Genomic DNA, 26,518 nt, shown 5'->3' on the forward strand with positions numbered 1-26,518 from the left:
CCAGGAACCCTGTCTCCCTGCCCTGGGCCTGGGACAGCAGAGAGGCGGGTACCGCTGGGACTGAGGCTGGTCTCCAGGCCGTGCACGAGCCCGAGCAGAGAATTTAATGAGTTGGATTTTCCTGTGATCACAAGTGAGAATTTAAGACCCTTCGGTGAGGCTCCTTCCATCTGAATTCTGTGCCTGGAGTCCAGGCTGCCCGCTAATTGCTGAGTGTGTTTAAACTTCAGTTTTGCATCTCATCTACATAAATTAACAACCTGCCCAGAGGAAGGAAGCAGCTCACAATGAGGCATCAGAGGCCGATGTGGGGGTAGGGGGTGCCCCTCAAAAGGGCAGAGCCTGAGCTGCTGGTGGGAGTAGAGCCAGAGCTGGTGTGGCCCCATGGAGGCCACAGGCCCCGACCTCGTGCCCCACAGATGGCAATGGGAGGCAGCCAGTTGGGTTTGTCGTAGATCTGACCTCCCCGCCTGGGTGGGAGTAGACAGACCCGTCAGCCCGGGCAGCTCCTTCCACAACTTGCATGAGCTGATTCCTTAAAAGAAATTTTCCCCTCCCCCCGTACATGGATCCTAGTCGTGGAGGGCTAATTGAGCCCCTCCTTCAGAACCCTTCCATGCTTCCTGTGGAGTGGGGCCTGGCTGTTCCCTCAGGGCTTCCTCCCCTAACTGCAGTGAGCATCGCACCCTCCTGGTTGCCTTTCTCCTGCCCGCATCCAAGATTCCCACCTTGCGACCCCCCAGCACTGTGCGAGGACCCGTACGCCACCCCGCTATGCGGGCTGCCCCCTGGCACACACCTGAGGTTCAGGAGCTGCTGCTTTCTAAGGAGGAAGGGACACAGCAGAGCAGGGCAAGGCTGCTCACCAGACACACCTGCCAGGGAATCTGGGCCAGGACCCAGGTCGGACTCTGTATCTCACACATGCTGGACACCAAGATGCAGTGGGGGCCTTGTTTCCAGAGTCTTCCTGGCTCAGGCCAGCCTGAAAGCTCTGGAAGTTTCCTGACCTGATGGACAGCATAAGAGGACATGTGGTGAGACAGCCCAGATGGTTGTGGACACACGGGCTCAGCCACCAGAAGATCCAAGACATGGAAAAGGAGCCAAGGAAAGGCAGTTGGGGGTAGCTCTGGAGATCAGGGACCACGGGTTGAAACTGCACAGAGCAGGGACTGTGGACTCACACCCATGCCCCGTGGCCCATGCTGGCCCCTTCTGTTCTCTCCTACCTCTTTTTCTTTGCAGGTCTGACTCCTTCAGGAGAGCCCTGCCTGCTCCCCAGCCTGCAGTGTTCAGAGCAGCAGGACCCTCTCACCACGATCAGGGCCTGGGGCTGGGATTGGGGCAGTTGGAGTAACAGTCACACTCCTCAAACATGGTCAACCAAGGCCTCACGTGGCAGCTTCCCGCCCTTTCTGGGAACTTGGATCCTGTTTCGGCCCATGTCAGTGTTGTTGGTCTACACAGCCTGACCTTCAGTGGGTCCTGGACAGTAGAGATTGGGCTTTTAGATTAAGCCCAGCAGGTCTCTCTCCTGTGACTTGGGAGAGGAGTAGGCAGCATCCCCTCCCCAACAGCCCATGTGCCTGCAAAGCCTGCTTGGTAACTCTGCCCCAGGCCCAGGCTACACAGCCTAATTATAAGAAACTGGCCACACAGGGGGGCCTGGGAGGCTGTCGTTTGAACATCCAACCCTTTATTTTGGCTCAGGTCATGGTCTTAGGGTCGTGGGATGGAGCCCCAAGTTAGGCTCCATGCTTAGTGGGGAGTCTGCTTCCTCTTCTCCCTCTGCCCCTCCTCCATGCCTGTACTCTCACTCTCTCTCTCTCAAATGAATAGATAAAAACTCAAAAAGAAAAAAAAAGGTGATATGTCAGTTTTCTGTCTTTATAAGGAAGGAAGGGAGGGAGGGAAAAGAAAGGAGAAACTGGCCACATACACCATCATCAGCCTTTGCCTCCCCTTGGCAGGTAACCAGTAAGCTTTTCAGCTCAACAGTCAGAGAAGAGTTCACAGTGTGGAGCCCACTTGGCAGTCCCAAGGAGTCACGCTTTGTTTATTCTCACCAGCATTTACTCCTATCATACAGCATGTGTTTCAACCACTCTGCAAATATCATCTGTCCAGAATGAGAAAGCGGTTGTCTTTTTCTTACCGTGCAGGGGAAGGAGCTCTCTCACGGATTGTTAACGTGATGTTGAAAGGAGAAGACAGGTAGCTCAGACCCTGAACGTGGAGCATGGACATGACTGACCTTGGGATTCCCCTGTCGCAGGGTGGGGGTGAGGGAGACAGCAGAGGCGTGTGGTGGCGTGGGTGCCATCGGATTTGGAAAAGGAGGCTGGGGCTTGTGGTTTATGTTGTTCAGCAAGCCCACTGTTTCTGTCTAGACTGCATGTTTATTCGAGGGCTTGGGAGGGGCTGGTGGTGGTTATATTGAAGCCAAGTTCTCCCTGCCCCCGTGGTACTTTCGTGGGTGCAGCTGAGACAGCGTCCTTAAATGCCCTCCACCCCGAGCACGCCACAGAGCTGTCCAGAGTGCTGAAGTGCAGTCCATTGTGGGATACCCGGACCCCGTCCTCAAGACACCCAAGGCTGCTCACCTTCACTTGCTCAGAACTAGGCGTGGTCTTTGCTTTGGCTTTTATCCAAGCTGTGCATGGAAGATTAGCTTCCTCCACAGAAAAAGTAGGGACAGTGGGCCCCTGGCAAGGAGGGGAGCCTGTTACATTTCCTTCATTAACTTTCTGTCTTTATTCCAAAATGCCATACGGGATAGGGTCAGTCTTTGGCAAATGAACGATAATAAGTTTAAAGGTCAAGAACGTACAGCTTGTGGCAAATTCGGCCTCCGCCTAAGGCCTGTTGGGGTTTTCCACAAGACAATTTTTTTCTTTTCAAAGGGGGCAATTGCAGCCAGCTTGGCTTTATTGGGTAAAAGTGGCCATGAGGTCAGAGATGCCCCCAAGCCCGGGTTTGGTCTAGGAGGGATGTTTTCTCCAGCCTTCAAGTGGGCCAACCTGGAAAACCCCTTGGGGCTCAGCATCCTTCTGCACGGCTGCACAGGTAAAATGGGACAGGTGCCATGGCCCACCACCCTCCAGGCTGTGAGGACAGTGCCAGCGGGAGGTCACAGCTGTAGGGCCTGACATCTCCATAAACACATCCTCCTCCAGCTCCACCGGCTGGCAGGGTGACTTCTGTGAGTGGCTCCTGAGCCCCACTCTTGGCCAAATCTGGCATGACTCATTTGCTCCCGAAAAGGAATGTAAATAAGCACCACCGTACCTTGACAAGTTGACAGGATTGACAAGCAGAGTAAATTCCTGTACCTGAGACTCTGAGGAGAGGTGGTTTAGCAGAGGCAGCTGTCGTCACCAGAAGAAAATAATTAAGGAAACCCAACAGCGTGGAGGAGGCCTGCGTGTGCAGCCCGTCCCTTCTGCTGAAGGGACCTGTGATCACTGGCTGCAGGAGGAAACCCTCATGTGCCAGAAAGAAATGGACTCAAGAAGCCCATGCAGTGGTGAGGCAGGGCAGGGGAGGGGTGGTCAGCAGGAGGGAAGTAGGCTCTGGGCTCAGAGGGGGACCCTGATGAGGTGCTCAATTCTAAGAGACTCTTGTCTTGGAACCAAGGACCCACTGCTTGCACCCAGTATCCGGGGTGCAGCTGGTTCTACATGGAGCTTCCCTTCAGCCTCCGCAGAAGAGTCTGGAAGCCTTGTTTCAGAGTTGCTCCATATGTACGCACATATTGCCTATAAGCTTGGGAATGCCCAGGAAGATATGTACACTCTGTCCTCTGCCACACCCCTGTTCCCAATCCAAAGAGATCCAAGAACACTATTGCAACAGGAGAAAGAGGCCACGGGCCCAAGTTCCACCTTTGTTTCACTTTTGGAACTCAGAGAAGTTCCCAGGAGGCTCAGGGAATGTAGGCTTTCCATCCCAGGGGTGACCTTGCATCCCCCCTCGTAGCTGGTGAGTGAAGGAGATGTAGAGGCACATCCTCAGACTGACCAGCATGAGGCCAGGGTCACAGCGATGGCAGAAGCTGTAAAAACCTTGTGGAGAACTTGGTGGAGCTCCCTGGGTCAGGGACAGGATGTTCTCTCACCAGCTGGGTTCTGGCCACTGGACATATGCCAAGTACACAGAGACAGCAGGAGACAGGCTGGGCCGCCAGAACATCTCACACACATAGCCCAGGAACAGCCAGAATTCGGTCAGGTGTGCCGTGTCATGCCAGCTGGAAGTTCAAGCCTTTTCTTCCTTAAAGGGTAGCAGGTGCTAATTGTGACTGTGGCTTTTGACAAAGCTTCAGAGTAGAAGCAGCCACATATATGGCACAAGAGCAGGGAGAGCCCCTGGTGCCTCAGTGGCCAGGCAGGGATGGGGGAGGGAGGCCAAGACTCCTAAATAGGTCCCTCCAAAGGAAATCATCTTGTTTACCTAGGACCTCCCCAAAACAAAGTATGAAGCAGAATCCTTCCCTTCCAGTGGGGGTTCACTTCCCTAGAGCTTGTTATCCTGGGTGACTTCAGCCCCAACCTAGCTAAAAGGCCTCCTTGGGGGGAAGAGGGAACATTGTGGAGTGTGGTCAGCAATGCACCGATCTGTCTCCTCTCCCCTCCAGTGACAAGGGCTTGCCGGACAGTCACTCTGTGCCTGGGCTCTGCTCAGCCCTTTGCAGGAGACCAGGGTGAGCAGGAGATGGCCAGCTCACGCCAGAGTCCCATGGCCAGCTGAGCTGGCCAAAATCTCAAAGTAGGTGCTTAAGGTTAGGGAAATTCCCAGAGCAAGTGAGGAGGCCCCAGTCCAAGGGAAGGCATGTGTTCCACACCTAGGCCTGTGTGTGCAAAGGTATGGGTGTTATGTGTCATATTCCGAGTACAGAAAGCTCACATTGACTAGAGCAAGGGCTGAGCCAGTGGAGCAGAGAGGAGGAACAGAGCTTTCAGAGGGTCCTTTCCCTGTGACTTAATGACAGTGAGGTTGCATGGGGGTGAGGGGCAGTGCTGTGGGTTTCCTGGCTATTCCATTGAGCAGGTGGCCAGCTTTTGAGACCTTCCAGGTCACATCAGGAGGTAAGACACTGAGAAGGCATCATCAGCTAGGAGCCAGTGGGGCTACATCTCACTGCACCCCCATTTTCCATATGGGTAGGGGGGTGGAGGGGCACTCACACTGAGCCATGCCCCCCTGATCTGCTTTGTCATGGAGCCCATGCCAAGTGCCCTCTAGCCTAGGGGCCCAACTGTCAAGGGCCCGTGAACAGGTCCTTGGGAGCCACATGTTACTTCTGCTAATACTGTCCTCTCTGCTTTTCAGGAATAAAGTTCAGCATCAGGCCACAGCAGCCCTACAACGTGAGTTCTGAGAGTCCGATAAATCTGAGCACCGGCAGCCTGGGGCGAGTTGGAGGGGGTGGGGTGAGCAGGGAAGAAAATCCAGAGCTCATGTCAAATCCATTCTTGGAAAGAAAAACGTGCCCGGTCCTTCCCAGGCGCCTAGGGAACAAAGCCCAGGGCTTTGGACCCATGAATTTCCCCTTCCTGTTAGCTGGCGGCTTTGGGCTTGTGCTAATGGAGGCAGTAAATCTGAGCCAGCCTCCTCCGGCCACCAGCTCCCTGCCTGTTCCGCTCGCCCGGCTCTGAAAGGTTCCTGGGAGGCCTGCGCCATCTCGTGGCTGAAAAGACACTTGCATCTCTGGCCTCAAGACGGTGGCCAGCCAGGGGTGCGGCCTTCAGGGATTGGACGTGGGCTCTGCCAGAGGGGTCCCATCCAGCAGACTCAGCTGGTCTCCTCCCTCACTCTGAAAAAAAAAAAAAAAGACTCAGGCCACAGAGGGGGCAGGGACCCCAGCCATAGTGAGGGTCTGACCTGTGTGATGCTCAGTGTCCTGCTGATAAGTGGCCCGTCCACGCTGATAACCATTTCTCTACTTGCTCCAGGACGTCCCACCAGGCAGTTCCCAGGATGGTGATTCGAAGGCACCGACGGAGAAGGTCCCCGGAGACTTGTCCAGCCGGGCCCCAAGGGACTTCCACCTGCCTGTGCCAGACCAGCCTCAAGTCCACCTAAACACGGGGGCTCAGCCCCGGCCCCGGCCCCGGCAGCGCCGCCGGCGGCTACTTATCAAGAAAATGCCCCCTGCGGCAGCCGTCCCGGCCAACGGCTCAGTGGGCACATTTGCGCGGCCGGCACCCTGGGCCCCCGACGGCCACTGGGTCACCATGCACCGCAGCCAGCAGGAGCGCAAGCGGGTGATGCGGGAGGCATGTGCCAAGTATCGGGCCAGCAGCAGCCGCCGGGCGGTCACCCCCCGCCACGTGTCCCGCATCTTCGTGGAGGACCGCCACCGCGTGCTGTACTGCGAGGTGCCCAAGGCGGGCTGCTCCAACTGGAAGAGGGTGCTCATGGTGCTGGCGGGGCTGGCCTCGTCCACAGCCGACATCCCGCACAACACTGTCCACTACGGCGGCGCCCTCAAGCGGCTGGACACCTTTGATCGCCAGGGCATCCTTCACCGCCTCAGCACCTACACCAAGATGCTCTTCGTCCGCGAGCCCTTCGAGAGGCTGGTCTCCGCCTTCCGCGACAAGTTCGAGCACCCCAATAGCTACTACCACCCGGTGTTCGGCAAGGCCATCCTGGCCCGTTACCGGGCCAACGCGTCCCGGGAGGCGCTGCGGACGGGCTCTGGCGTGCGCTTCCCCGAGTTCGTCCAGTACCTGCTGGACGTGCACCGGCCAGTGGGCATGGACATCCACTGGGACCACGTCAGCCGGCTGTGCAGCCCCTGTCTCATTGACTATGACTTCGTGGGCAAGTTCGAGAGCATGGAGGATGACGCCAACTTCTTCCTGAGCCTCATCCGGGCGCCGCGGAACCTGACCTTCCCCCGGTTCAAAGACCGGCACTCGCAGGAGGCCCGGACCACGGCGCAGATCGCCCGCCAGTACTTCACCCAGCTCTCGGCCCTGCAGCGGCAGCGCACCTACGACTTCTACTACATGGACTACCTGGTTTTCAACTACTCCAAGCCCTTTGCGGACCTGTACTGACGCGCAGGGCCGGCTAGTCGCCGGCAGCCCCGCCCCACGCGCGCTCCCGCACCTGTCCGCGCTCCAGAGACCGGAGCAGCCGCGACTGCTCAGTGCCGCTGGCCCTACGTGGGGGACAGAGGCCCGGGCCTTGGAGGGGAGCCTCTGGCCCCTGTCCCATCCCCACTTCCTCACTCCTCCGCTGAGGAAGACGCCCGGGGGTTGAGCAGGACCCCAGGAGTCCCAGCTGCATACACCCAGCTCAGCAGAGTCAGGATGGCCGGGGAAGCCTGAGGCCCGGAAGACGAGGGCCCCAGCGGTGAGGGACTTCCTGCGGTCCCTTAGCCATTGCCTTGTACGAAACCACATGGTTTGCAGCTTTTCTATGAGCCCGGGGGAGGTTCCCTCGGAAAGAGATTCCAAATAAAGCACATGGTTTCCAGAATAGAGGTGTCTACACTTGGTGTTGGTATGGGAACACATGGCCCCTTCCCCGGTCTCTGGGGGCTCTTTCTCCCTCCCCAGGGGCCTGAGTCAGGCGTCAGCAGGTCCTGCTGCGGGAAAGAAGGCGCGGAGAGTAGAGGATCTGAGGCTCCCATTTAGGGCACCTGGGACCTCTGGTCTCAGTTCTGGCCCATTTATCCTGAAAGGAGACACTTGACCTGTCCCCGTGGAGGCCCACTGGGGTCTCTTCTTGTTAGTCACTTTGTGGAGGCCCTCTGGGGACCTGCCAGGGTTCCCTGGGCAAGCTGCCATGTGGGGATATGTGGGGTCCAGCATGGGGGGGCGTCTCCGTGGGTATGGCACTTACGGGCCAGGAGGGATGCTCTCCCTTTCTCTCAGCATGGCTTTATCTCGAAGCTGTTGTCTGGAGACCCCTTGACCTGGCCTTGACCCCTGGCTCTCTTCACCTGACCAGACACCCTTAAAGCTTTCAGGGCTGCCCACCCTTGGGGGAGGAGGAAGAGAAGCCCACAGGGGGAACTTGTCCAACAGTCTACTTTCCACACACAGTAATGGCTCTGAAATTGTCCAAAGCCAGAGTGATTCTCGAAAGGTCCCAGAAAAAGTGTGTGGGAGCTTTGAGGGTGGCTGTGGCCATGACTATGTCCGGTCCCGTTTGTAATACAAAATGCTGCCTGTTTCTAAATGTCGGTCTGTCTGTCTGCTATCAGGCCTCATCTCTCTGTCAGCCTGTCTGCTGCACGGCCTTCTGTATCTTTCCAAGGGTGTCTCGGTGGATCTCGCCAGGAGATGGCTGTCAGTCTGTTCCCACATGTTGGGGGAGATGCTGCTGGGGCCTGGGAGGAGACCCTGCTGGTTCCACGGTGGCCGTGCTGCTGGCTCCTAGCCAGCTTCATGCTGGCCCGTGTGGCTCCACCCCCTTTCTGCCTCCACCATGGGCTCCGGAAACTTAACAAAGGTGGGACAAGGAACTGAGGCTGCCTCCCCCTGCTTGGGGTCCCGTATGTCCAGGAACCCCGAGCAGGGTCCCCCTTCCCCAGGTTCCAGCTGGAGTGGCCCGGCCCTCTGGCAGGAGGAGGTCGGAGGGGCAGGAAGGAGGCTGTGCTCAGGGCCCCAGGGTCTCCGGGGTGTGGAGGCAGCGAGACAAGTGCCTGGAGGCTCCAAGGCTGGGTCAGCGTGAGAGGAGGCAGGGAAGGGCCCCGGCACAGCTGCGCCTGGGCTGCGGGGCTCGCAGAGTGAGAGGGAAGTCTCCACACACAACTAGTGTCTCTGGGCAGGGAGGCATCTGGTGAAGCCTGAGGCCGGGTGTCACCATGTCATCCCATCAGCCAGCAGGACACCTGGAAGCCCAGCTGAGGCAAGCTGCTGCTTGGAGACAATTTGGATTGCCATGGGACAAACCTCCCGCTGTGCACGTATACGTGTGTGTGTGTGTGTGTGTGTGTGTGTGTGTTGCAAGTGTGAAAGAGATAGAATGAGAGAGAGAAATGTGTGTGTTGGGGGGGGTGTGTACCGGGAAGAAACATCTTAACTCATGTCATCCCTCAGAGACAGCTCAGCCCGAGCTGGGCAGATGGACACACATAACACGTCCATCAAAGAGGGACTTTCCTGGGGCACCCAAGTGGTTCAGAGAGTTAAGCCTCGACCCCTTGGTTTCAGCTTAGGTCATGATCTCAGGGTCACAGGATCGAGCCCTGTCTAGGTCCAGCAGTCAGCGGGGAAGGCTGCTGGAGGAGTCTTTCCCTCTGCCCCTCCCCCAAATTGCATCCCTCTCTCCCTTTCTCTCCCTCTCTCAAATAAATAAATCTTAAAAAAATAAATAAACAAATAAAAAAGGGGGCTTTCCTTCTGGAAATGGAGAGCAGAGACACAGAATCCAGGCAATGATCATGATGGCCGCTTGGTGGCGCCCAGCATGCCGTCCACCTGCCCACAGGAGGCCCAGCCCTGAGTCCTCACCCTGAATCCACCGAGGGGATGCTGAACCCAGCTCCAGCCCCCAAACCCCAGACTCCATCCTCATAGAGCCCCAGGGCTTGGGGACTGTGGACTCAACTGCCAACACAGGAACATGTGTGGATGTGAGTGTGTCTGTGTGGGTGGGTGGGTGGGGCAGGGGTGTGAGCGTGTGTGTGTGGGGGGGGGGGGTGTCTGTCTCCTGGGGGTCGGTGTCCAGGGTGATGTGGTATGGACAGTCCGTGAGCCTGGGTTTGTGTCGGGTGGGGGAGGGTACCGTGGACAGTCCTCCCTCTTCTCTGGGATCGTCTTGTTCTGCTCCCTGCCTGGCCCATCTCTGCCCCCTTTTCATCTGCTCACCATTTTGTGGCTATAGTCTAGAGGGGACCCCAGGCTCCTCCCAGGGGTCAAGCAGGCCCAGGAAGTTGGGGAAATAACTCCCCAAGCCCCAGTGCCCTTCTCCAGCTGCATCACCTTCCCAGATGTCAGCCTTGCTCTCTGAGCAGAGAAGAGCATAGACTTCCCCCAAACCTGGAGTTCCCACTGGGACCTGTGAGCCCCAGAAGCTCTGGAGTGCCCAGCGGAGGTGAGATGTCAAGTCGAGCCAGGTGGTCTCTGGCCTTGGACACGTGGCCAAACCCTCCTTCTGCCCTCATTCCACTGGCTGCTCACAAAGGGGCCCAGGACAGACGTGGTCAGGCCGCAGGCAGAGAGACAGGCTTCCAGCACCCACTTCCCCTCCAAGGCAAAGCCCATTTGCCAACTTCAGCCTCCAGGTCCAGCCCATTGGTGGGTTTGGGAGCCCCAGGAGAAGCCCCGAGACCAGGACGTGATCTGCCCTCACTCTCTTCCCCCGCCTTTCCTCTCTGGGGAGCAGCCATGGCTGATGAAGGGGATTGCCTCCTGGTATCTCCCCACCACCCCACCCAGAGCTGGGCACCAGGGGCTCGGGAAGACGGTGGGCCCCAGAAAGGACTAGGTGAACAGGGCGGAAATCATGCTGTCCCCATCTCTGGGGACCCATGCTGATGGCCCAGTCATGCTGGTTGAAGAATGAGCAGGCACCCTGGGGTAGCCTCAGCGGCTGGTGGGGGAGGGGATAGCCTGTGTTCCCCTCGCTGCTCCTGCTGTGGGGCTGAGGGCTTGAAGGGAGAGGCAGGGGGAGGGGAGGAGAGCACGGAGAAGCCCTGAGCTCTGGTCCATCCTGTCGGCCTGGCCTGCCCTGGAGATGAGGCTGGTGCTGTGCCCTGACTTCCTGCTGCCCAGAAGGGCCTTTTGCCACCAGAGTCTCGGCTATGAGGTGGCAGCAAGAGGGTATCCAGGAGCCTGGCTGGGCTGGGACCACTCTGGATCAGATGCTCCTGTCCCCTCTCTCACCTCTGCACCTACCTCCTGAAGGGGATGGGGAGAGAATAGGCTGAGGGCTGCTCCCCACAGCACATGAAACCCAGAGCAGGTGGCAAGGGTCAGGAGTCAGAGGTCAGAAGAGAGTCATTCCAAACTGTGGGCCTAGGGTCTACCACGCCGCGCTGGCCTCCCCTGCGACTGCCTGATAGACCCCTCCCAGCAGCCCTGACCGTGTGTGTCTAGCCCTACTTTATAAATGGGGAAACTGAAGCACAGAGAGGTTGTCTGAGCTGCACAGCGACAGCACCTGGAGCTGGGATCCCGCCCCGACAGTGGGGCTGACACCCCTCCCTCTGGTGCCGCCCCCGCCCGCCCCCTCCAGGTCTGCGTGGTGCTGTGTGGGACCTGGGCGGACGCCGGACTCCGCCGGCAAGGGCGGCACTCGGCCACCAGGGGGCGCCAAGTCCTCGCTCTTGAGCAGCCGGGGCCGCAAGGTTGCCGCGAGATTCCGACCCTGCGGCTCCAAGAGAGGTGAGGGCATCCCCCAGCCCCACCGGAGACTGGGTCCCCAGCCTGCCACCCCCACCCCCCCGATCAGCGGTTTTCTGCCCTTTCTTCCTCCATGGAGTCCTGGGGCTCCTGCCTTTTCAGATACCTGTGGGCAGACGCAGAATTCACTCCCAATATACCAGCTCCAGGGGCCCCACCGGCCATAACCCCAAGCGGGAAAACAGGCCCCGTCCCCACTCCTCTGCCTCCTCACATTGGCCTAATGGGACAGGACCGTCCCAGGATTCTCTGCAAAGTGCAGACACAGGGAGGACACAGAGCCGGGAAGGGCCACGTGTCCACCACTCCTGCAGGCTCCAGTCCAGGTTTGGGCGGCAGGCTTAGACCTGGGGGTGGATCCTGACCTGCCTGACCTTGAACACTGCTCAGTCTCCTTGTCCTGGCAAACCCCAAGCCAGCCAAGTCCCCATCCCCCACCCCCTCCGCAGCAGGAGGAAATGATCTCGAACCCACTGGGCCATTAACGACCTGCTGTGTCTGTCCTTCATTCCCCATGAGGGTGACCTCAGGCCTTCTATGACCTCAACACGCATATACGTGACACACTCACACAGACATGCTCCCCTACACAGACCCACACAGACCCTTCCTCACGAACACACACGCAGACACGGAGACACAGAAGCAAACACACATGCAGATACACACACGTGCTTGTGCACGCGCGTGCGTTACAGGCAACCAGAGACCCAGCCACACACGGACACAGACACACATCCACACACTTCAGCAGACACACAGGAAGGCACACAGCTAATGGTGGGCCTCTCGCTGGAACGAGACCCACAGGAAGGACCAGAAAGGTCTTGGCTGTCTACTGTCGTATTTATTTCCGCTCCTTTTTGAAGATTTTATTTATCTATTTGAGAGAGAGTGCGTGCGCGCACAAGCAGGGGGAGCTGAGAGGGAGAGGGAAAAGCAGGCCCCCCACTGAGCAGGGAGCCTGACAGGGGACTCGATCTGAGGACCCCGAGTTTATGACTTGAGCTGAAGACGGACACTTAAACGACCGAGCCACCCAGGCGCCCCTCTGCCCCTTCTGTCCATCTCTCCTCCCTGCCCTTCCAGAGCCTGCCCTCCATGCACTCTGGGAACCCCAAGCTCTTTGTCTCCCCCACAGAGACATCGCTCACATGCCCACTCCTCCTTCCCTGGGTCACTGGGCTTCCCTGTCAACACCTCATCTTTGAAAACAAAAAGCCATAGCCCTCATCCCCTCCAGCACTTGACCTGTCCCTCTCTGTTCTTGCTCCTCACCTCCACCGGCCTTTACACTTGAACCTGCTGCCTTGCAGTCCCACCCCCCATGGAAACAGCTTGTTCTGTGTCTTCCACTACCCCACCTTCTGAATTCCACAGACACTGTCCGCACACTCCCTAGATGAGCTCAATGGACTCACACCCTCATGATCCTTGCCCCGCAGACCCCTGGGGCCAGCAGCTTAGCAGCCCGACCTCTGTTAGCAGGGGTGAGGGCACGTCCATGGGAGCCTTGAGTTTCTCTCCTACAGGCCTCCCCTGCCCCAGGCTTCCCATATCGGCCCTCCATCCCTGGATTGGCCTGGACTTCCCCCTTCACACTCATTGTCTCTGCCACCAGCCCCCCACCCCACCCCCACCCCCCCCCAGTGCTGAGACCATGTGTTCCCCTCCCTCTCCAGCACCTTCTTCTTAACCACAGCCACTAACATCTCCTGCCTGGGCCTTCTGAAGCAAAAAGTAACAGTCCTGGTATTCACTGGCTTACCAGGGACTGGTATTTAATCCTCACCACAAACCTGGAAGACAGATACTGCCATTGCCTCTTCATTTTCCCAGCTGAGAGAACAGACACAGAGAGGGTAAGTAATTTTCCCAAGCTCACACAGCTATTAAGAGGATGTCACGGGACTCAAACCCTGGCAGTTTGGCTCTGGGGTCCACCAGCATGCCATCCTGCTTTTTGTATGGCATAGAGTTCAGAGCTGGGCTCCCCTAGACATATGCAGTGGCTGGAAGAAAGGGGACAGGGAGATGGTGACCCAAAGGATCTAGAGAGGGCCAGGAAGGGCTACTGGGTACAGGGAGGGTGGGGGTGGGGAATCTGTAAGCTTGGAGACAATGCATCTTCCTGTGGCAGTTAGAGAAGACTATGCCAGGGTTGGGGGTGGGTGACTGGCCAGGATGGGCAGAGGGAAAGGTCGCCACACAGAGATGACCTCAGTTCCCATGCTTGTAGACAAGTCACATCCCACAGACCTACCCACTTCACCCTCCGCGGGTGAAGACACCATCATCCTCCACCCATGTTGGCTCCCAACCCGGTCAGGTCATGTCTATCTCCTGGGACAGCCCATGGGGGCCTGAGGGTGGGAGTCAGCCTGTCTGCCTGGGTCGGTGGCAGTTGCCAGGGCCACAAGTCAGGCCTCTCCATGGAGTGCACAGGCTGGGAGCCAGGGGTGACAGGAGGAACCCTGAGTGGCTGACGCCTGGAACCCGCTTGCAGGGAGACCCCGGTGCACCAAGGGCGACTCCAATAGACCCAGGAAAGGGGACGCGGTGTGTTGGCACAGGGGAGCATGGCGGGCAAATACAGGCCAGGAGGGGAAGCCACATTCTTACTCTGCAAGCCCATGTGCTGAATTTTACTTTTCCTTTTATTTATTTCTTCTTCTTAAACCCTGTTTCTCTCCCTGAGGCACCTAATCTATTATTTAACATTGGATTGTACGATTGAAACTCCCAGGCAAATTGAAAATTATTTGTGTTTGAGGTTTCAGGCATGAGGCTGAGGCAACCATATCTGGGAGATCCTGGGAACTGGGGTGAAGGAGAAGAACCCGCAGCCCTGGGTTCTAGGTCTGGGGGGTGGGGTGAGGAGCAGGGGGTCCGCAGGCCCGTTGGCCCATAGGCCCAGCCCAGCGTCGCTCAGCCCCTGCGCGCCCAGAGCCCACAGCTCAGGGGTCATTAATCTCCACGCGGCATTTCACTTGGGAAACGCTGTCGACACCTCCCACTGGCCAAAGTGCTCGTAGGCCAAGCAGGTGCAATCAGTCACCCCAGCCCCGTGCCCACCCCGGGGGAAAGGCCTCGGTCACAAGAGAATTAATGACACGAGGACAAGGGCTCGCCATCATTTCTCAGGGGTTGGGCTCTCCCAGAATTGGCGGCCAGGGCTACGGGTCTAATGGGGTCCCCAGTGCTGAACTGAGGTGGGAGCTAACCGGTGGGCGGGGCTCAGGGTGGGACTGAAAGCTGGTGGGCTTTGGAAGGGGAGAAAGGTGATCGCGTTTGCAGAGCAGGGAAGACGAATCGTGAGGCCGGGAGGCCGTCAGCAGGCGTACATTCCACCTGCTCTGTGCGGTCACGTGTCAGGTCTGCGCTAGGCACTGTGGGAGCGCGGTGATGCGGCGCATGCGCTCCCAGCCCGAACCGGGGCCCAGCGTCAGGGAGGGCAGTGAGGCTCAGGGACTCCCCAGCATGGCCCTTGGCCACTCAGACAGAAACACTGGGAGGGAAAAGGGTCACAAAGGACTCTCCTAGCCCCGCCCGCTGCCAGCCCCTCCCACAAGCCCTAGATGCGTCCAGGACTCAGTCACGCAGACCCCTTTGTGCAGCAGTGCCCACCTCCCACGCCACCCGGTGATGTCCACAAACACCTGTTCGGCACCAGGACTGAGCGCGAGATGCGCTTACCCGTTTCACCTGCTGTCCTCCCACCTGTGACCCAGAGCCAGGCCTGTGTACCTAGCCTGGCCCCCGCGAGGGTCAACAAGGGGCTCGTGCTATTATGCTTATATTTAAAAATGAATATCATTTTGCAACCCAGAGAGGATGCAACGCCTTTTCAGAGGCGTTGGGAATATATACAGAAGCTTATCACAGACCTCTCTCTCTCTCTCTCTCACACACACACCCACCCACAAGCACACACATCTCCGTTTTCAAGGAAGGAATGTAAGAGTCGCATGTTTAGACAACAATGACAAGAACTGTTACTTGTAACAGCTGGACCCTTTTGGTAGCAAGCATAAAATATCAGGAGGACCCACTTCAGATAAAGGAGGCCCTTACGAGGGCTCCAGTAACTTGGGGACACACACAGCTGGACCACAGGGCCTCGGAACCTGGGACCTTGAGTGCCACAAAGGCTTTTGCTCTCGGGCTCACTGCCACTCCCTCTATGGGATGTTTTGTGCTTCTCTGTCCCATTAGGAATCCACTTCCTTTGCTCTTTCTGTACCCATGGCAAAAACCCAGGCAGAGAGCTCGCTCTGGGCCCTGCTGCCCAGGGGGGACCTGACCCCTTCATTCCCAACTCCAGGAGATTGGTGGGCCCAGCAGAAATCTGTCCTGCAGAAACTTCCAGCAAGAGCACAAGCCTGTGCGTGGAAAATGTTCCCTGAAGCAAGACATGAAATATCAAAGGACTGTAGACAGCCTCAATATCCATGAACAGGGAAATGGTGGACAGAGTGTGATCCACTCATGCTGCTCAATACATTGTCCCCCCCATTTGATTAAGAAAGCAGTCGTCCCTTACATTCATTATTCCACAGATACCTTCTGAGTACCTCAGGCCCACTGTGCTCAGTGGAGCAGTAATAAACCCCAGCTGTGTCTACCTGGGGTGGGGGGGCAGAGAAGGGTCTGACTCTAATGAAGTAGTAGTACCTACAGCTGTAGCATCATGACCTTCAAAGAGCTATGAAGACATCCCAGAGAAGTCAAGGAAGGCTTCCCAGAGGAAGTGGTAATGGAGCCAAGATCAGGACAAGTCGGAGAGGATGGGAAGAAAATATGTGCAAATGTCCTGTGGCAAAAGATTCTTTGGCCAAGCAAGGGACAAAAGGGGGTTGCTGGGGCTGGAACAGAGGGGGCTGTGGTAGACGCCATGATGTGCACCCCAGGTCTCCTTCAGGAAAGAGAGACTTCCAGTCACCAGAGTGCTGCTAGCAGACAGGCCACCAGTGCCAAGCCTCTTAAGGGCCAGCCCTGGCTAAAGACAACTGTCTGCTGAAGGTCACATCATACCCAATGACAAATCAGCATGGAAGGAGAAAGGCCCAGTGTCCCCACCCAACAATTCTGAAGGGTCATCCAATTTCAAAGCTCTGCATGCACAGATAGAACAATGACCTCCCAAAGATGTCTGGGTGTTAATCCCCAGAACGCATGAATGTGTCGGCTTACATATCTAGAGAAATTTTCTCTCTATAATGAAGGATCAGAGCATGTGGAGATGACCCGTGATTACCCAAGCGGGCACAGTGTAATCTCAAGGGTCCTTATGAAAGGGAGGCAGAAGGGTCAGAGTTAGGGAGGAGACTGGACAACAGAAGCTGAGATGGGAGTGATAAAAACCATCACTCCAAGAGCCATGAGCAAAGAATTCAAGAGGCCTTTAGAAACCAGGAAGGGCAAAGAAACACGTTCTTCCCACAGCCTCCAGAAGGAAGACAGCCCTGCTGACCCATTTTAGACTTCTCAACTCCAGAAGTGTAAGAGAATAATTATGTAATAAATATGTACTGTTTTAAGCCACTAAGTTTGCGGTGAAGTGTTAAGAACAGTCCTGGGGGACTAACACAGCATCAGAGCCCAATTTCTCTCTCTGCCTTATCCTGCTTTCCTCCCCTCCACTCCATGCATATTGATCCCAGGAACCCTCCCTAATAAGCCTCTTGCATGCTAATGAGATCTGCTTCCCCAGGGAACCCCCCCCCCAGCCGCCCCCAGCAGTGAGTGCCCGTGGTCTGAGAAAGCAGATGCTAGGTGGGATTTCAGAGCCGATTCAACCATCTTGCCTGTGTGGCAACAGGACCCGGTAGGGCTTGGTAAGAGCAAAAAATGACCAGGCAATTATCAACACTTTCACCATTGGCCAATTGGGACTGTTTACCCATGGGAGGGAATGCAGTGGTACTTGAGAAATTTCAGGGTAAAGTGAAATCAGTGGCATTAGATGGCTGTTGTTAAATTTGACCGACACTTTGAGAAAAGGTAGGGCTCAGAGCAGTTAGCTGAGTGTGAGAGCCAGAAGTCTCCTGGAGAACATGAGGGGATCCTCGGTCTCCTATAGCAAGAGTGTAGAGAAAGCTGAGGACCCCAGAGCAGCCAAGGTCATGCTCTGGTTGGGACAGACATTTCAGATGGGGCATCTGAGAGGAGGCACCCCCAATATCTTAAATCCCAAGATTGCCTTGAATGCTTTGAGCCTGCAGAAGGTGGTCCAGTCTTCTCTATTAAGGGCTAAAGCTCCCCTGTTCTTTGAAGAAATGCAGAGGTCTCTACTCTGCAAGACAGCGTGCCGCCCCTGCAGGATCTCCCCCACTTCCCCTTCTGGCCACTAGACTTGTAGTCAGGGTCAAGTCACAACATAACTGGGCCAGAGAAGTGTTGCGTTTGATAAGGAAGGAAAGGAACTCTAGCCCAAAGGAGCTCTGGGACCTGTGGCCTGCAGGCACTGGTAGGTGCCAGCGAGCCCAGGTGGGACAGGATTCTGAAGGGGCTCCGTCCAAGATCACATGGCAGGGAGGGGTGAGGGGCAGAAGGTAGCATGTAGATTAGAATAGGGTTGATTAACTTATCAATATAGAATTCAGTATCCTAGCAAGAGCTACAAAGATGGGACAGAATCCTCCTGAGATGGGTTCTAGAAGTGTGAACAAAGGAATGCCCTGTCGTACTCTTAGAAATGCCCAGGCTGGGGTGCCTGGGTGGCTCAGTGGGTTAAAGCCTCTGCCTTCAGCTCAGTTCATGATCCCAGGGTTCTGGGATCGAGCCCCACATCAGGCTCTCTGCTCAGCGGGGTGCCTGCTTCCTCCCCTCTCTCTGCCTGTCTCTCTGCCTACTTGTGATCTCTGTGTGTCAAATAAATAAATAAAATCTTTAAAAAAAAAAAAAAGAAAGAAAAGAAATGCCCAGACTTACGTGTTAGATGGTAGAAAAGGGTATGAACGGGCTCTGTGCCGTGGGTATGCTGGAGTGAGTGTAAGGGCCAAAGGACAGTACAGAATCACGCTCAGCGGGAGGCCCCAGCAGAGACAGAGCTTGGGAATGTGCTGGTTAGAGGAGCCCTGGGTGTCACTGAGGGCAGATGACAGCTGGCCTCCATAGGCCAGGGCTGCTGGCAGGAGAGGCACTCAGCAGTGATGGGGCCAGGGCACCCAACCACAGAGGTCAAGTGTGATCTTTCCCCATCAGAAGCAAGGCGATGAGTGGTGTCAGGTCAGCATGGCAGCTCGCGTGGCCTAGCTCACAGAGAGGCAAAGAGCCAGTCCACAGGACAAGGTGTTCCCTGGGGGCAAAATGGATGGGTAGCCAGCAGCAGAGCTACTCAATCGGTACAATCAAAGAAATCAAGAATGGATAATCAGGAGCCTGAGGGTAATCCTCCCAATTAAAAAAAAAAAAAAGTCATGATTCTTTGCCCAGTTTCTGGATGTAAGCCAGCTTTCAGACCAGGAACCCAGTGACTAAAGGAGGATCAAGCCCCCAGGATGAGCCTATGACACCAAAGCAAGAATATCTAGTAATTATCATCCGAGTTCTTCCCCCAAAAGGTACACTGGAGAAATAGGGTACCTAAGCAAACCGAGGACCTTTGGACGGGGTCTGACTTGATATTGATATGCTGAGATCTCATGTATCATGGTGGCCTTCCATTAGAGCGGGGGTGTGTAGGGCTGGCTGATCAGTGGAATGCTGGCCCCCATCTGGCTTACAGTGGACCCAGCCAATTCATAGACTCACCCAGGGGTCATGTCCCTACTCCTCCAGTGTGTTAGAGGAATAGACTTAGTAGTTGTCACAACTCCCTCATTGACTCTTTGGCCTGTAGAGTCAGGGCTTTTAGTAGTGGAGCAGGCCAAGAGGAAGTCTCTGAAACTGCCCTCTGCCCCCTTCCAAGGTAGTAAACATAAAACTATATTGCATCCGGGGGCGGGGCAGAGAGGCAGCAGATATCGGAGTTGCCCTTTAAAACCTAAAGGAAGGCTCCAAGGGTAGTGGTCTTCAATACAGCTTCGTTGAACTGACCAGTTGAGACCCTGAAAAACAAGACAGATCCTAGAGTATAGACCATGAACTATTGCAAGACCAAACAGGTGGTGGTCAAAATTATAGCTGCCATGCCGAACGTGGTATCCTTGTTAGTGCAAACTGTCATGACCTCAGTGCATGGTCCTTGGCCATTGATCTGGTAAATGCATTATTTTCCATCGCCATTGGAAGAGAGGATCGAAACCAGCTTGCCTTCAGTTGGAATGGATAAGAGTATTCATTGACAGTCTTGCCCCAGCAATAGAACTCTCCAACCCTCTGCCTCAAAACAGGCCCAAAAGATCTGGATTGGCTGGACATCCTACAGAATAGCACGCTGGTCTGCTGTACCAATAACCTCATGCCAATCAGAATGAATGGGCAAGAAATGGCAAGTACATTGTGGTCTTAGGAAGACCCATGCACTCCGGCAGGTTGGAGGATAGCCCCATTAAGTTTCAGGGGCCTCTCATATCGGTAAAAATTGGGGGATCTGCTGTGCTCTGGGGCATTCCAGGACAACCAAAGTAAAGGACACATAGTGGCATCTTGGGCCTCCAACCTCAAAGAAGGAAGCACAATGCTTGGTAGGTCTCTTTGGGTTCTGAAAGCAGAGCTCCCATGTAGGAAAACCCCAAACCACATATCAGAAGAAATGAAATACTGCCAGCTTTAAGATAGTCCAGACCAAGAAAGGGCTTTGCAGCAGGTCCAAGCTGTGGTATGAGAGGGGCTAGCTTGGGCTCTACCCAGAAGGCCCTGTGATATCGGAGTGTCAGTATTAGAAAAAGACGTCATGGGGCGCCTGGGTCGCTCAGTGGGTTAAAGCCTCTGCTTTTGGCTCAGCTCATGATCCCGGAGTCCTGGGATGGAGCCCATGTCAGGCTCTCTGCTCAGCGGGGAGCCTGCATCCTCCTCTCTCTTTCTGTCTGCCTCTCTGCCTATTTGTGATCTCTGTCAAATAAATAAATAAAATCTTTAAAAAAAAAAAAAAAAGAAAAGAAAAGAAAAAAAGAAAAAGACATCATGTAGAGCTTTTGGCAAACCCCAAAGAGGGATTAGAATGCAGAGCCTTAAGGTTTTGTCACAGGCCATTCCATGTGGAAAATTGCAAATCTTTTGAAAAGCACCTCCTGGCATGCTAGGTATGGGCTTTGGTAGAGATGGACGGCCTGAATGGCCAGGGGACACTGTGGAAATGCAGCTGTGACCATCTAGCTCAGTCCATGCAGGTTGCTATAACCAAATACCATAAACTGGATAGTTTATAAACAGAAAAATACGTATTTCTCGCAGTTCTGGAGGCTGGGAAGTCTAGATCTTGAACTAGACTTCCTAGATCAAGATCATGGCACCAGCAAGGTTGATGAGGGCCCTCTTTGTGGTTCAGAGCTGACACCTTCTCCCTGTGTCCCCGTGTGATGGAAGGGGCTAGATGCCTCCTGAGCATCTTTTATAAAGCACTGGTCTCTTTCATGGGGCTTCATCCTTGCGACTTACAGGTCTCCTCAAGGCCTCAACTCCAGATCTGGCTGATCTTAGGGGTTGGGACTTCAATATATGAAGTTTGGGAGTTGGGGACACAAACATCAGAACATAGCACTGCCCATCATAAACTGAGTTCTGTCAGACCCACCAAGTCCCAAGGTCACGTGGACCCAGCAGCAGCCATCATAAGACAGAAATGATGCGTCTAGGATCAAACGAGGACAGGACAAGAGACCACGCACAAGACACGTGTAGCATACAACCCAGGCTCTCTGGTTATTCATTTCTGTTGCACCAGCACCTTTCTTTGTCTCACACCTATAGCCACATTGTGGGGAATGTGATTGGTTCATGAAAGAAGGAAGAGCCAGAGCTTGGTTCACAGGGGTATTGTCTTGGTGTGTGGAAGCAAGTAAAAAAAAGGGCGTCTGGGTGGCTCAGTGTGTTAAAGCCTCTGCCTTCAGCTCAAGTCATGATCTCAGGGTTCTGGGATCGGGCCCCGCATCTGGCTCTCTGCTCGACAGGGAGCCTGCTTCCCCTTCTCTCTCTTTCTGCCTGCCTCTCTGCCTACTTGTGATCTCTCTTAAAAAAAAAAAAAAACGTGTAAGGTCTACATGGCAGCCCCACTCAGGGGTGGCCTTGAGACATAGTGGGTGAAGTGAAATCCCCCCAGTGGGTAGAGCTCTGAGCAATGCACTTGGTTGTCCACTTTGGTAGAAAAAGACGGACTCATGGGCCCAGAAGGAAACCAACCAGAAGGAAGGACAGGGCTGGGAGGCAGTCACGGGAATAAGACTTGGATCAAAGTGTGAGCCTTGCTCTCTCACGTGTGGACATTCACTGGAGAGCATCCATCATGGAAAGGGCACCAAACAACTAAGTCAACAGAATGACTTAACCAAGGGACATTAACCAGCTTTGGTCATTGGCCTCTTCTCTGCTGGCACAAAGAGTACAGAAAAGGAGTAGTCTTTGGGGCAGGGATGGAGGCTACAGAAGGTCTAACACACGGATGGCCACTCACAAAGCTGATCGAGCTGTAGCTGCCAAGTGCAGCCTTTCAGAGCCCAACACTAAGTCCCAAACCCGCCACCATTCATTGAGGACACCGACCGGTCACCTCATGGCAAGTTGCCCACAGTGGATCCCTTTCATTCCTGGAAGGAGCAGTGGTTCATTTTGTTAGGAATGAACACATATTCTGGGTACAGGCTTGTTTTTCCTGCCCACAGGGCCCAAGCCAGGCTACCCTCCAAGGACTTACAGATGTACCAGCGCAGGATCCCACAAAACATGTCAGCAAAGGAGGTGAGAAGGTGGGCCCACAACTGTGGGATAGGTCATATCACTCATGACAGCACCCTGAATGTGTCAGTCAGACAGAGGAATATGCCAAATCAGATGGGCCATTTTACAAAGATGTGGTCCCCCTCTTGAGAGCAAAGCATATACAATAAATCAACAATAGTTTGACATGGGTCTACCCCTAGGGGGAAATGACCATTTCCCCCCAAAGATGTCCACGTCCTAATTCCAAGAGCCTGTATGTATGTTCCCTTATAGGGCAAAAGGGATTTTGCAGACATGATTAAGTTGACCTTGAGATGAGGTATCTTGCATGATCTAGGCGGGCCCAACATCCTTATAAGTGAAAGAGGGAGGTGGAAGAGTGTCAGAGAGGTCCAGGGTGAGAAAGACTTGACCCGCCATTGCCAGCTTAGAAGATAGAAGGGAGCCATGAGACAAGGAAAGCAACCAGACTCCAGGATTTGGAAAAGGCGAGGAAATGGATTCTCCCCTAGAGCTTCCAGAAAAAATGCAGACCAGCCTAGACATTGATTTTTAGCTCAGTGGGACCCATTTCCGACATCTGATATCCTAAACTATACATAAGACGACACATTTATGTTCTTCTAAACTCATCAAGTTCCTTGTAATCTGCTACAATAGCAATATGAAACTAGTAAACTAAATTGAAGGTAGGATGGGTTTGGAAGCCAAGGAGCGGAAGTAAGGGGGTCCCGTTTGCTCCTGGTCACCTACGTGGGGAATCTGGGCTACCTATTCCCATAACCCTGGGTTCTAAGGGTTTAAGAGATCCTGGTTCCAATGAGGAATGCTTCTGCCAATGAACACGGGAAGAGTTTCATGAGCTCTTGAAGCTGTGGATGCTGTCTGGGCACTTTAAGGTCCCTTGGGCCAAGGGATCAGCAAGCAACAAGAGTCCCCATCTTGGCAGGGGTTAAGGACCCTGGTCATCAGAAAGAGGTAGTTGTGAGATACACACACACACACACACACACACAGGGGGGTAGGAAGAAACATATTTGGTGTCTGGTTAATTAATCTGTTTGGGTGCCTCTTGGTACCTTCCCCAATTTTGACTATAAGTGGAGAAGCACAGCAACTCTGGCCTGAGCTCATGTGCACCAGGATCTCAGACCCCTCAGGGATGAAGATCTGGTTATTCCACCAGATAAGCCCCTGAGGCCAGGATGATCATGAGCTGAGGGTAAAATTCAGAATAGATAACCAAGGTGAGAGAGAATGAGTATCAGCTGTTGCCTCAGACCCACTGCAGCAATTGGGGGGTTCTTGTTAATCCCACTAAACTTCCTCTTCTCTCCCTGAGGGAGAGGCACACCACTATCCTGGGAGGTCTACCCCCTGAACATCCATGAAGAAGTAGAGGCTGATCATACAAGTGATGGACTGTGTTGGACTGTGATGGACTGTGATGGACTGTGTTGGATGCCCCCACCCCCCGCCGGAGCCCTCGTCAATAATGAAGGGCTTCTCTCCCCAGCTTTGGGGGCTGTCATCTGCAGAGAGCATCCAGCCATCAGCTCCCTTCAGATGGCCTGGGTGGAGAGTGCCGCCTTGCTCAAGGTAACGCCCCCATCCAATATGGCAACACAGACGCCCAGCATGTTCGCTCCAAATGAGGGACCGTTCTGTGCTCCTTGTGAGGTCAAACACGGCACTGTTGAGACTGTGTGAGAGCTCAGCTTCTCCCTCTGCCCACGCCTCCCTTGCTCTCTCTTTCACAAACATCGGTGTGAAGCCAGGAGGACTGCCGCTGTGGACATCCAGATGAGAGGCGATGGTAGCTGGACCGAGGTGGCAACGGAGGAACGTGCGTGGGTCTGGGGGAGTGACTGGACAGACCGTGGTGAACGGCTCAAGGTGATCGATGAACAAGAGGGTAAGGAAGGCGGCAGATCCCACAGGACTCTTGGCTTCCAGGGTGAGATGGGGACACTGAGGAAGCGGCCAGGCCTGGAGGGGGCAACATCAGGAGCTGGAGTCGGGACATGCTGAGTCTGAGGAACCCGTGAGACATCCCAGGGGAGGCATCGGGCAGGCGGCCGGACCTGGCAGGTGTAGATCTGAGGGTCTTTGACGCTGTGGAGCTGAATAAGATTATGCGGGGAGGCAGCGCGAGAAGAGAAGGAGGCCTGGGAAGGGCCAGGTAGAGGAGAATGAGCCAGAAAACCAAACTGAGAAGCAGTGGGCTGAGTCAGAGGAAGGGGAAAGGGTGTGAGTGCTGCTCTGTAGATGGCAAGTGCCCCCGGGGGGCGGGCAAGGTCATGCGGCAGACACTACTGCCCCTAGAGTCCCCATGACCTAGAAAGACCACAGTCTATTTCTCCCTCACCGTATAGGTCCTGCGTGGGTCAGGAGGGACTCAGCTTATCATGGTCAGTCGGGCACTAGGTTGAAGGAGGCTCTGTCTCTAAACCAGCCTCCATGATCTCCCAGGCAGCAAAGGGGCGCGGGAAAGGCATGCTGCCTCCTTAGGTCTGTGTCGCTCATAAAAGCTGGCAAAGTGAGTTGCATGGCTCTGCCTAACTTCAGAGGAGGCAGGGAAGGACAGAGCCACCCTGGAGTCCAGAGGGAGAGAGCAGGGAGCTGTTGGTCCCACTACTGTCCAACACAGTGAGTGGCGGTTGAACCAGATGCCGTGGAGGTGGGGAAACTGAATGAGAGGATGCAGGTGCTGGGTGACCTGAGAAAGAGGGGACTTTGGAGACTTGAAGGGATTAAAGGGTGGAAGGTGACTGGAATTGGTCGAGGCAGGACTGGGGGTGTGGAGGAGACAAGAAGTGCCGACCACCTTTTCCATCGTGTCTGCTGGGATGAGTGGAGGGAGGCAGGGAAGGGGCTGAAAGGGACGCCTGGAACAATTAGAGTTCTGTTCACTTGTTTCATGCAACGTAACTTGAACATGTGTCAAGGCCAATGGAAGGGATCCCTTGCAAGGGGGAGGTTAACTATGCAAGAGGAAGACAGGATGCGCTGGCGGAGGGGTAAGAGGACATACGGTCTCTATGTGCCGATTCATCTGAGACCCTTGGATTTTCTGCCCAAACAGCCCTGAGCTTCCTGCCGGGGCCTGCCTGGGGGTCTTCCTCAGGTCCTTTTGTCCCAGTTGTCCTGAGGGTGGACAGCACCCACCTGTGTGTGTACTCCCAGGTACATGGGGTGGCTAAGGGGCGGCCATTTGTGGGGTGTAAGCATACAGTATGGATGAAGCCCCCTGATTGTCTGGGGCAGAGTCAAGCGAGGTGAGGGGAGCAGTGGACCTGGGCCAGCTCTTCCCAGCTGCCATATTCCAGCACAGGACTCCAGAAAATCCAACAACTCCAGACTGAACCCATTATGCAGGTCATTATGCGGGTGTATCTGTATACATATACCATTGGCCTTTGAACAATATAGGGGGGAGGAGTGCTGACAACCGACCCCCCTGCCACTGACAGTTAAAAACCCACGTATCACTCTGCCCTGCAAATAACCTACTGTTCACCAGGAGTCTTACCAATGACGTAAACAATTAATACATACCGTGCCTGTTATCTGTACTAATATACTGTATTCTTACAATAAAGTCAGCTGATAAAAAAGGAAAATAGTAAGACTATCATAAGGAAAAGAAAACACATTTACTATATTGTAAAAAAAATCCGCTGTCGGGGTGCCTGGGTGGCTCAGTGGGTTAAGCCTCTGCATTCAGCTCAGGTCATGATCTCAGGGTCCTGGGATTGAGCCCTGCACTGGGCTCTCTTCTCAGAGGGGAGCCTGCTTCCCCCTTTCTCTCTGCCTGCCTCTGTGCCTACTTGTGATCCCTCTCTCTCTGTGTGTCAAATAAATAAATAAATAACCTTTAAAAAAATCCACTGTCAGTGGACATGTGCAGTTCAAACCCATGTTGTTCAAGTCATTCAAGGTCAACTCTATAGGCATTCCCACACAAATTAGATTGGGAGCATACGCACACACAGACACATACAAGGATACAGTTTGTATCGGTCAGCTTCTGCTGTGTGACAAAGAAACACAGAAATCTCAGTGGTGTACAACAAAAGGAATTTATTTCTCATGCAACTGTGGTGGCTCGGGCAGCCCCATCCCACACAGCTCATTCTGGGGCTCAGTCTGGAGGATCAGCATTTCTTCCTACTGCAATGGCGGGAGCTCAAGAGGCAAGCTCAGCCACGGGAGTCTATTTCAAGTCTCTGCTCATGCCACATCAGCTAACTTCCCTTTGGTGAAGCCCAGTATCAGAGAGCAGAAAAGTATGTTCTGCCAAGCCTGACGCCGTAGCAAATGTATAG

The 26,518-nt window shown here is 54.8% G+C and overlaps 1 protein-coding gene across 2 annotated transcripts in view; it reads left to right on the plus strand.

Moving 5' to 3' along the window:
• The window catches only part of CHST8 (carbohydrate sulfotransferase 8), a 128,377-nt gene extending 121,268 nt beyond the window's left edge, over nt 1-7,109 (plus strand). For both annotated transcript variants that reach the window (XM_032842014.1, XM_032842015.1), the window contains exons 3-4: nt 5,335-5,372; nt 5,958-7,109. In XM_032842014.1, coding sequence (XP_032697905.1) covers nt 5,335-5,372; nt 5,958-7,070 — 1,151 coding nt within the window. In that variant the 3' untranslated portion in view covers nt 7,071-7,109. The remainder of the gene's footprint in view (nt 1-5,334; nt 5,373-5,957) is intronic.
• The last annotated feature ends 19,409 nt before the right edge of the window (nt 7,110-26,518 follow it).

Source organism: Lontra canadensis, unplaced genomic scaffold (assembly GCF_010015895.1).
Source record: "Lontra canadensis isolate GAN:19392208 unplaced genomic scaffold, GSC_riverotter_1.0 scaffold125, whole genome shotgun sequence".
Classification (NCBI taxonomy): domain Eukaryota; kingdom Metazoa; phylum Chordata; class Mammalia; order Carnivora; family Mustelidae; genus Lontra; species Lontra canadensis.